Source organism: Homarus americanus, unplaced genomic scaffold (assembly GCF_018991925.1).
Source record: "Homarus americanus isolate GMGI-L3 unplaced genomic scaffold, GMGI_Hamer_2.0 scaffold57965, whole genome shotgun sequence".
NCBI classification, from domain to species: Eukaryota; Metazoa; Arthropoda; class Malacostraca; order Decapoda; family Nephropidae; genus Homarus; species Homarus americanus.
The window spans coordinates 5,970,379-5,982,571 of record NW_024725031.1 but is presented as its reverse complement, the minus strand read 5'-3'; the positions used below and the strand labels follow the sequence as shown (position 1 = coordinate 5,982,571).

Here is a 12,193-nt window from a genome sequence, read left to right as displayed (position 1 = left end):
ATTCGTGTTATTAATCCGATATAACTTATAATGAAATGGCAACGTTAACCAGTTATATATCAGTCGCATATATAACCCAAGATCAGATACCAAATGTAAAGTAACGAGGGAAGCTTAGCCGGAACTCAACAAGGTGACATTATTATTCACTGCGTTCCCTTCAGTGTCAGAAACAAACAAACAAACAAATAGATACAGTTACACGTCACAAAACAGGGAACATTGGTAAAACTAAGCCCAGACTCGGAAACAGATTTGCAATTTGGTAATACAACTGCGGCTTTAGTTAGGTCAATTTAGGTCATGACAAAGGGTGAGTTAGGTCAGACGTAAGTTAGGTTAGGTTATATTAGATTAGGTTAGATTAGGTTAGGTTAGGCTTAGGTTAGGTTTGGTTAAGTCCCTGCTTTTAGTTTCGGTTAAATGCGGCCCGTAGTTACGTTAAAAGAAGTGCAATAATTTACACACTAAATGTACATATTAAAGGGTACTGACAGACATTCATCCATCACCACCCATCATGCCAGTGTAACGAGTGAAAAGTGAGAGATGAGGAGGGAGGAAACAGAGGGAGGAGGCGGAGCTGTGGTGTTAGTGGGCGAGAGAGGGTGAGGGAGAGTTTGTGAGCGAGACCCCAGTTAGCTCACAGCCAGGCACTCGACTCAGTGTTCGCTGGGTGGTGTTCGGGGGAAGGCTGCGTTGTGTGTGTGTGTGTGTGTGTCGACTGCCACGGGCGTTCTCTCTCTTCTTCCCCTCCCTCCCTCATTTACTTCCTGCTGGTTTACGATGCGTTGTCCTTACTAACTAATACGACTGGTATATTCCCCCCATGATCTTAAGTATCATATAAGTTTATATTAAGTTTAAATAAGAAAACAACTTTGTCTTAATAAGTGATGATATCCATATTACTTACAGTTCCACTCTGGTACAAGCGGCATTACACAGTCTTATACTTCGGCGATTTGGGAAGAAATTTACTGAGGAATTAGTTCATGTATTGAGAATTAATGAGTGAGCGGTGTTTTGGTCAGACTGTTTATACGACTGAATCAATTCTCTGTGGATTCACCCTCACAATATTCTCTATAGTCGTTGTACCAGTAAGATCATACGCCTATGGTTGTGATTTTCTATTCCTATCTGATATAGACAGAGAGGATATGGCTTGGAAGTGTTGATATATGCGACTCTGTTATCTACAGTATAGGAGTAGGCCTATAAATTCTTATAAACAATATTATATAGTCTTATAATGTGATGATTTTATACTCACTTTACTTGATAGTATGAGTTTGTCCTTAACAGCAGTAATGCAACTATAACATTGATACTAAAACCTACAAGACTGACTCTATTCTTCATGGATAATAATATATCCCCATTAATTCCCTATAATTTTCACAAACGGAATATAGAAAGTCTTATTATTCAGTGATCGTGTAATCTCACTATACACAAAAATACGATCTGCCTAAACAATATAACGGAGATGTAACTGAGACGTTAATGCCAGTGTTTATACGGTTTATTTCTACGTGACTGGATACTCCCTGACGCCCCAATAGGTAATCCCTGTACAAGCAACATTTTACAGAAACATAATACAGTTCTATTACTCTCAATTTACACAAAATACACGAGTTTAAAATAAGCGGTGATAAAATCCATACTCTGTTCTCACCACCAATACGATTAAACTCTATGGATTCTCCCGTTAATCCGTTCAATAGGTAAAAAAAAAGAGTATCGGTATATAGGATTAAGATAAGGGTAGTTTATATTCTTAATCTACTCTGGAACGCAATTTTCAGCCAGGTATTGATGGTGTGGTGGGTGGAACTGAAGTGGGTGGTGGTCCAAATATTGGGTTTGTGTTGTATGTGGGTAGTGTGCACCTCTTTTATATGGATTTTGTTTTGATTATTCGTGGGTTTTATAGGTATTTATTAAAGGGAGCATCTGGGACTAGTTTTGTTTTTTTAGTATTTGAAGGATTAGAATTGTTCTTTGTGATTTTTTTAATGAACAAAGAGAATTTTGATTTTGAGAGACAATATCATTTTATGAAGGGAGGGAATTTGGTCAAAAAAGTAAAAAAAATATATGTAAGAGTAATATTTTTAATTAATAAGTGATATAATTAATACGAAGGAAATAATAATAATAATAATAATAATAATAATAATAATAATAATAATAATAATAATAATATTAATAATAATAATAATAATGTTTTCTTGATATAGGTTCAGCTTGGCAATATCATGGTGATTAATAACATAAAAATTTGTAATGATAAATGATGGTTTATGGTGCGACCTTGAATTAACGTAAGTGTACAATTCTATTTATATAAACAAACATAATATCTTACTCAAAAACACTGAATAATAAGCACAGATTATACAAGACGGAATTTAAGTAATGTATAATATAAACACTGAATCTAAAAAAGCATGAGTGTCTATAATCCATGTTATATGTATACGACTAGAGACTTTCATCAATAAAATAAAATAATTAAAATTAAATTACTGGGAAAAAACGAGTTTTGTTTAAAGGGCAATTATGTTACGGACAGTCAACGTAAGACACTGCCAGCGTCTATAATCCACATTAATTATACATAACAGACAATAACAGCTGATATAATCCACATCGATTACACCAGTTCATAATTAAGAGAACTATAATCGAATAAAAAATTATCACTAGACAAAAAATGAGAGACTGCTACTGGGATTAATACAGACGATACAGTTTATGTAATTAAATATTGTACCGGGATGATCAGTTCTGTTAAAAGAGGTTGACTATTTACAAAGACTCGGGTGAAAATAACTCTCGATAAACAGACAGTCAAACAAAGAAATAAGACTTAAAATAAGTGACTTAGAGAGAGAGAGAGAGAGAGAGAGAGAGAGAGAGAGAGAGAGAGTGCTAATCTTATAATGTATCACTGCGCTTTTACAACTGAGATTTTTTAAGCTCGTATTTTAAGTAGACACACACACACACACACACACACACACACACACACACACACACAAAGCTGCACAGACATACATAGACTTGTAAAAAAAAAAGATAATAATCATCCCCATTAATAATTCGATTTAAAACTCAACAGAATCAGATAGAAAAGAATAAATATAGAAAAAAATAGTTCAATGCGACAGAAAAACGAAAGACGAAAAGGATAGGACCAACAAAGGACATTCACCTGAGCGCATCTTGTTAATGAGAGTAAACCCATTTTTGTTTTAATTAGAAAGAAAATGAAAACGAAAGAATACCATGAAATAGATAATTGGTTACTACAAGTTAGATACCAAGTAAATTTAATATATTTGTCACAGAGTTTATATACCAGTTTTTCAATGATATGGGTTAAATTATGCAGGTAAAAGGTGAACCAGATTGTTGATAAATTCTTCGGGGGATAAAACTATGAGATAAGTGGACATTAATGAAATATACGCATGTAATAACATACGAGGGTATATTTAGTTATCACAGGTAGATATGGATGTAAGCTGTGAAAAATATTACATAATACCTCAGATTAAAAAGAATTATACATAAACGCTAATTAAACCAGCTATATGTCAACAAAGAGGCAGAGAAGACCAGCTAGCGTGAATAATATACTGTATATCACTTAGGATTTGTTGATCTCTTACCTTGGTTATATTTCGTCTAGTGCTGAATGCAGGGCGAGTTCAGTTCGATTACTATTCAGCGGTATTGAGTACAACTATTTACGAGTGCATGTATACAGGGAGAGTGAATATCTCTGAATATTATTGAGTACGGAGAGGGGATTGCCAGAGTGAATAGTAACGAAGGAGAGTCAATAATCCTCAAGTATTACTATGAGTTGGGGTAAGATTGCTAGAGTGAATATCCCTTAAGTATTAATCTTGAATAGCATCGAATGCAGGGAGGGGAATTGCCAGAGTGAATAGCCACGAGTGCACCTACACAGCCAGAGTGAATATCCCTCGTATATTCACAGCCATGGACGAGTAAAGGAGTAATGGCCCTTTAAGACTACACATACATCCCCGAGGACACAGGAGAGGATCAGTGCCATAAGACAAGTGCCATTAAAGACAACGACACTTAAGTACTGACTCAAGTGCCATTACGAGATAGAATAAAGAGCCATTATTAGAGAGTGCCAGCTAATACCAAGATGCCAATAAGGAGATAAATTGAATGGCACTAGCTACTGATTATTGGTCAAGCGCAACCAAGGGAGGACCATTAGACGAGTGCCATTAATGTGAACGTCGTTAAGGAAGGAGAACAGTAAGTGCCATTAATGAACACTACGAGCCATTAGTTATCAAGTGGAGGTTACAATGAGTCGAGAAAATCAATGCCATTATAATAAACAGTGAACACCATTAAAGACACAGTTGATTAAATGCAGAACCATTCAACAAGTGAAAAAAAAAACGCCATTGAATTGAGAAATATAAAAGGTGTAAAATATATTAAAAGGGTAACATTAAGATACAGCAAACTCCATTAAATCAAATACAACCAGGAAGGACCATTAGAAAACTGCCACTAAGGTAAAGAGACGACGCCATTAACTCAAAATATAAAGTCACTTGACAAATTAAATGTGCTCCATTAACTACCGCGAGCCAGTCAAATACAAAAGAGGAAAAACCATTAGAAAGAGCGTCATTATAGTGAAAAATTACAGAATCAACACCATTAACCATTGAGAAGAAACATGCATTAAAAAACAAGTTCCAGTATATATAGGAGGAACAAAAACAAATAAAGCTTCATTCAGGTCAACAGAACACATCTCTAAATGTAGCCAAGAGGCGCCATTACAGAAGACAGCCATGACCCCTACACTGTGTTGGCGTCAATATGGCTGCTTGTTCCTGTTACTGGCTCTCCATCAGCCATCACCAGGTACGTACGTCGACCTTCCTATTATCTCTCTCTTTTTCTTTCTTTCTTTTTTCTTTTTAAGTCTATCTTTTTTTCTCTAATGAGTTATTTTTCTTTATCAGTCGATTGTTTCTTTTTCCTCTCGTTTTTATTCTGTCTTTATCTGACTGACTGACTCTCTCTCTCTCTCTCTCTCTCTCTCTCTCTCTCTCTCTCTCCTTTCATCTCTATTTTTGTACACTATAGTCCTCTGTCTGTCTTACTATCTCTCTCTTCTCTCTCCATATATCTCAATGTCTGTCTGTTTTTGTGTACGTGTCACTTTCTCTTTGTTCTCCTTAACTTTCACCTTCTCTCTCTCTCTCTCGTTGTCTGTCCATCTTCATTTTTCTATCCATTTTCTCACTCTCTATCTTTTTATCTCACAATACAAAAAGGAATATTGAATTGTATTGTTTTTAGGCGGATATTGTCGATGGGTTTGAACAGGTGTAAAACATAATTGTGAGGGAAATTGTTTATTCAAGAAAGGAATGTCTTTGTTGAGAGCGGATGAGAATGAAAGATATTATTATTATTATTATTATTATTATTATTATTATTATTATTATTATTATTATTATTATTATTATTATTATTATTATTATTATTATTATTATTATTATTATTATTATTATATATTATTGTTGTCGTTGTTGTTGTTATTTTTGTTACAGTTGTTGCTGTAGTTGTTGTTGTTATTGTTTTTTGTACATAAGGCAAAACAATTCATTCTCTTATCTCTCTTTGTTCTCTCTATGAAAAAAACAAAATCCCTCACAACAAACGAATTCCTATGTTGTGTGCTTAAGGTTCTCGTCTCGCAAACATGTAGTCCCAGGTTCAGTTCCCAAGCAGGAAGAAACTGCGGGTAACTTACTTGAGCTACATGCCTCCATCTTCTCAGCAGTAATTGGGAACCTGGATGTAAACTGATTAGCGGATCGTGTTCCTGGATAATGGTTAGCTCGTGCAGTTTGTGAGTTCTCCGGTCTTCCTGGGCTCTCTCTTGACACTGAGTTAACACAGCAGCTGGCCTCGCTAACTCCGGGTGTAGTTGTTGTGTTGGTGGCAGTTTGATATTGAGTTACCGTACACAGATCACTAACTCAGGGTGTAGTTGTTTTTTGGTGGCAGCTCCTACACCTTAATACAGGGTCATGCACCTCCCTTGCTAACTAAGGGCAGCTCCTACACCCTAATACAGGGTCATGCATCTTCCCTTGCTAACTAAGGGCAGCCCCTTCACCTTAATACAGGGTCATGCACCTCCCTTCGCTAACAAAGGGCAGCCCCTTCACCTTAATACGGGGTCATGCACCTCCCTTCGCTAACAAAGGGCAGCCCCTTCACCTTAATACAGGGTCATGCATCTTCCCTTGCTAACTAAGGGCAGCCCCTTCACCTTAATACAGGGTCATGCACCTCCCTTCGCTAACAAAGGGCAGCCCCTTCACTTTAATACAGGGTCATGAACCTCCCTTCGCTAACAAAGGGCAGCCCCTTCACCTTAATACAGGGTCATGAACTTCCCTTCGCTAACAAAGGGAAGCCCCTTCACCTTAACACAGGATCATGCACCTCCCCTTCGCTAACTAACGACTTCTCTCTTAGCCAGGCTTACGGTCCATCGCCTGGCGGGGGGGGGGGTTGAGGCGAGCAGCAGACGAAAATAAAGACGAAATCCTATAGAGACGATTTGCATAGTTTTAAGTACAGGTGTGAAGTGAAAGTACACAGAAGAGATAATGGTTCCCTCACTATGAATTTAATCTAAATGATAATACGACTCACACTTTGATATTGAATGCTAAGCGTGTTTCACTAAGGGTCAGCAGAGATATGTAAATTTCACATGAGGATTATACTCAGCCTGTGTGGGAGTGCAGTGTGGGTGAATTAGTATTTAGTGAGTCATATATACAACATAAACACACACGAGTTTGTTATTAGGTGTTGATGAATGTATAATGATATAACATGAATGCACTTCAGTTTAAGTTTGTATTTGATAACACACTCTGGAGGTTTTATTCCCTATATACGTATCTATACAAATTACTTAAATTATCGTTTGTGTCAATGAGTAAAAGTCCTGTACCATGAAAACAAACGCCAGTGCAAGTAACCAACAGCGCCTGGCGTATCCCTCCACCATAAAACAATACACTTAACCACATTCATTTCCACACAAACGTTCACCAGCCTCCTGCCTACACTGACGACATTTTAATCCGACAGGAGTTAATTGTGGTGGACGTACACACAAAATGACCCACTCTGTATGATGGCCTACACACACACACGCACACACACACACACACACACACACACACACACACACACACACACACACACACACACACACACACACACACACACACAAATTTGGCCTCGGAACAGCACATCACACAAGATCAAAACGCATCACCACGCCGTTTCGGGAGTTATCCAAAAACCGATTTCCCAATTCGCTTACTCAATTACACAGCTCTATCGACAAAGCTTTATCCTTATAATAGGACCCAATTTCGTGGTGCTCTCGGTTAAAAAAAGGAAGTCTAAAATATGGAAGCCAATTTCACAGCTCTAATGGTTAAAGTAATTATGAACAAAATAGGGTCAATTTTCTTTAGATACTTCAGAGGTAAAACAAAAAAGAATGTATATTCCTTCATATTGTCTCAAACTTTTTTTGTTTTCTTCTTCATTATAAATTTTCTTCCTTCTTAGTACTAGAGAAGTAAAGGTAACTGATAGATAGATAGATAGATAGAAAGTTAGATAGATAGATAGATAGATAGATAGATAGATAGATTAATAGACAGATAGATAGATAGATAGATAGATAGATAGATAGATAGATAGATAGATAAAAGCCAATTACGTAGGTTTATTTACAAAACCCCCATTACGTCCCGACTTTGGCCTATAGCCTGTAATGAGAAATTTAGCCTGACCACAGTCTCTCTCTCTCTCTCTCTCTCTCTCTCTCTCTCTCTCCCTCTCTCTCTCTCTCTTCGGTCTGTCCATCTGTATTTCTCTATCTGTCTGCGCTGCTTCTCTCTCAATCTGTCTGTCTCTCTTTCCATCTGTCTCTCTCCCTCCTACACCCTCTGAGTACATGTCCCCCTGTCTCTCTGTCTATATATCTCCGTGTATATCTTTATATCTCTCTATCTTTCTCCAACGTTCCCTCTAAATCAATTTATTTTATCCATTTGTCTTTCTGACGTTCTCTTTCTCTGTTTCTCTTTCTTTATTTTTAAAAATTTTCTTTGTGTGTATCTCTCCCTTTCTCTAAAAAGGGAAATAACTTTTCTCTATATTCATTTATATGTCTGTCTGTCTGTCTGTCTGTCTGCCATACAAAAATTTAATTATGTTCCCTTTTCTACACACACACACACACACACACACACACACACACACACACACACACACACACACTGATAATCTCCATCGCGTCTCACCATCTTTTTTCGTTAAATGACAACTTTTTTCCCCGGACTCAGGATTTATGGCCGAACCCTGGCGCTATGTTACCGGGGCGCATGATGCAATATTCAGCACCAGTAATAGAGGTCATTACTCAAGGGTGTGGCACCGCTGGCCGCATCCACTAGACCTACGCACGTGTGAAAGGAAAAATTTGTTAGATAAAAGTATCACACACTATGCAAAGGTCGTATATCTAGACTATGCAAAAGGTCGTATTTCGCGTGATTCTGACTTTGATTTGTTTTGGTGAATTAAGACTAAGTTAAGTATGCGAATTAAGAGAGACTCGACTATGTAAGAATGTTGTCGTGTGAATTTGTGAATGAAAACAAGAAATTAGTAAATATGGTTCCTTGCGTGAGCTTTGCGAATTATTTATAACTATAGCGGAAGAAAATAGTACTAGAGTGAATTATGCGAATTGCAGAAACTATAGCGAACATAAGATAACATTGAACAAATTGGCAAAGTAAAAGAAAACTGAATAACTATGACATAAGTAAAGAATGTCACTGTCAGTTTTGAGATATTAAAAGTGACGTCCAATAATGAAGGGTTTAAAGACTCTGGTCATTGAAGCACCAAAAGAACAAATGACAACAACAACAATAATAATAATAATAACAACAACAACAGCAATAACAATAATAATAACAACAAAACCAACAACAACAACAACAACACCCTTTAATGGAAATGTTATTTTTTCAAACGTAAATATTTATGATGTTTACTGGGAGAGGCTGGAGGCCATTAAAAAAAGTAGTAGTAGTAGTGTCATTATATTTCTATTATCAGTACTATTATTATCACAACTATTATTTATATATTTTATATTATTACTACTACCATTATTACAGTCGAGTTTAGGTTTACGAGTGAGGATCAAAGTAGAAATTTATTCAAGACGGAATTCAACTGGAATGTAGTAATTGCATTTTAAATTGGAGTTTTGTGTGTGTGTGTGTGTGTGTGTGTGTGTGTGTGTGTGTGTGTGTGTGTGTGTGTGTGTGTGTGTGTGAGTCTACGTTTTTCTACATATATTCAAGTACACATCTCCTTGACTGTACTTATAACAACCATCCAATGACTCATCCTCTCTCTCAGCTCACTAATGACGTCAGAGAACAACACTGAGACTCTAACATAACAACAATCTCCTATCTGGTTCTGACTTAAGATACAAAAAAAAAAAAATAAACTAATTTACCACTCCTGAAGAAAGTGTCCTGTCACGTCCCCTTGATTCTCAGCCGCTGCTAAAAATAAGAAATATTAAGTGAATATATTTTTCTATCTTATTTTTTCTCCAGTGTTTTATATTTTATAGTGAAAAAGGGTGAGACATAAGTAAGTAATATGTGGGTACGGGTTTTATATTATCTCCTTTGCATATAAATATATCTTCTTTTTTGTATATATTTAGGCTAAAAATAGAGGAGCCTTCAGGAGCTGGTGTTGTTTTTTCTACGTGGAAATATTTATAGGAGTTTGAGCCTGGATGACAGAGAAGAGGAGAGTGATGATGATGGTGGTGATGGTGATAATTATGGTGGTGGTGATGGTGGTGATAATGATGATGGTGGTGGTGGTGGTGATGATGATGATGGTGTTGCTGGTGGTGGTGGAGGTTTTAACGATGATGGTGGTGATAATGATGATTATGATGGTGATAATGATGATGATGGTGATGATGGGTGTGATGATGATGATATGATGATGATGATGATAATAAAGGTTAAAAAAATAATAATAATGATGACGATAACGACGAAAATAATGACGATAATGATCAGAACAGCGATTATGATGAATGGTGTTAACGAAGATAATTACAAAAAATAATGATAACGACAATAATCATGATTATTAATGATAGTAATGACTTTAGGGTATAACGGCGCGGAAATTAGAGTAATGCGCTACCATTATTACCTTAGTGGGCGTCAGACGTAATTTCAACTTTGAATTGTTGATGAAATGAAGGTCCCAACGCCATCCCAACCTCGATTCAACATTAAAATACGCCCTGCTATGGGAAAAGAGGGAGAAGTGACGAGAATGTTTAAAATCCTCTCTTTTATATATATATATATATATATATATATATATATATATATATATATATATATATATATATATATATATATATATATATATATATATATATATATATATATATATATATATACAAGTAAATCACTGTAGTTGCGCGTGATCCAGGTATATGCTGATAACCACAAGGAAGGAAGAAAACACGAAGTTCCCAAGCGCTTTCGTGTAATTCACATCTTCGATGATTTTAAGGAAGGCATTTATGCTCATCTCAGTATAAGTATAAATATGAACCCCCCCCCCCCAACACACACTATAATCCACCTAGAATCAGCTTAAAACTTCACAGGTTGGACAAAAACTAACTATAATCATGTTATGGCTCATATAACATAATAACACCGGGAACACATAGTCAAGAATAAACATATTTTAGGGTAGAATTAATATATGTAAATTTATGTATACAGCTTTTGTATCACTCCTCTCTCTTGTAAAGGGTCGTTCATGTTATTACCGAAAAGGGCAAACAAAAATTAAGCATCTCGTAACATATGGAAATTTATCATCAATACATGTGTGTTTTTGTGTGTGTGTGTGTGTGTGTGTGTGTGTGTGTGTGTGTACGCAGGGTGGTGTAATGCGTTTAGTGTGGCAGCATTATGTTAGTGTTAAGGTGCAAGCACTGTTTTGTTTCCTCGTGGCGAACAGGGAAGCAACTTGCACAAGTCTTCCCCTGCCAGTAAAAATCCTCTTCAACACCAAGACTCCTGCTATGCCTCCTAGTGGCAACAAACGGTAAATGGGTGCCACGTGGGCCCAGGCTAGACCAGCAGGGGATCTCGGAGCAGTAGTGGGCCTCAGGGGTCGGCGCATTGGCCCACTAGCATGTGGACACATCTTGGCACCTACCAACCACTACCCCGCTGCCCTGCGGATTGACCATGGTAGGTATAAGGCTACGGGAGTAAACCCAGAACGAAAAATCTTCAGTGGAGCCCCGCATTAGGCAGACGCTTATAGAGTTCCAACAAGACGCCAATGGTGGTATAGGCGGAAGAGGTGACCACCATGGGACCCAATGACTACACTGGCAGACGAAGGCAATGCATGATGGATAGGCTACTAAGGCGAAACTCAACAAACTGGGCTATCGGCAGTCCATTGCATCTCTCCCTCTCCCTAGTTGTTGCAACACTTGCACCACTGGACCACTAGGCAGGAGCCTAGGCTTCTGTCTCATCACATAAATCAACTGACGCACAGCTCATCAGACCTCTCATCATCATCATCAAAAACCCTATACCCCCAAAAGTCCTATGGCGACGGACGAGTGGCGACGGGGACAGGCAGAGATGACTGCTAGGAGTCTCTAGTTACAACTCTGCACATGGGTGGTATAGATACGATGGTCGTTTATGTACTGGGAACTAGGCAGCAGTGCAATCCGGTCCTGTCTATGCAACTGAACAGCCCATTCGAGGAGCCACTCTGCTCACCCCACATGGTGAGGGGGCTAGAAAAGCTGCCCTAAGCATAACCTGCCTAAAGAACCAACCTGACTGGGTAACAGCACCCAGTAAGGTCATCCTTATGTGGTCGAAAACGCAATCATAATCACAGATCAAAGGAAAAACAAACAATGCAACTTCTTATGGTCACTGTATGTGAAATG

At 37.5% G+C, this 12,193-nt stretch overlaps 1 protein-coding gene across 3 annotated transcripts in view; it reads left to right on the top strand.

Moving 5' to 3' along the window:
* The first annotated feature begins 648 nt into the window (after positions 1-648).
* Positions 649-12,193, top strand: part of LOC121864677 (zwei Ig domain protein zig-8-like) — a 44,615-nt gene continuing 33,070 nt past the window's right edge. The window contains exons 1-2 of one of the 3 annotated variants that reach the window (XM_042363831.1): positions 649-711; positions 4,022-4,944. In XM_042363831.1, the coding sequence (XP_042219765.1) occupies positions 4,872-4,944 (73 nt within the window). In that variant the 5' untranslated portion in view covers positions 649-711; positions 4,022-4,871. Of the gene's footprint in view, positions 714-2,242; positions 4,945-12,193 lie in introns of those variants that run through there. The other 2 variants (XM_042363829.1, XM_042363828.1) reach the window with 2 other exon arrangements.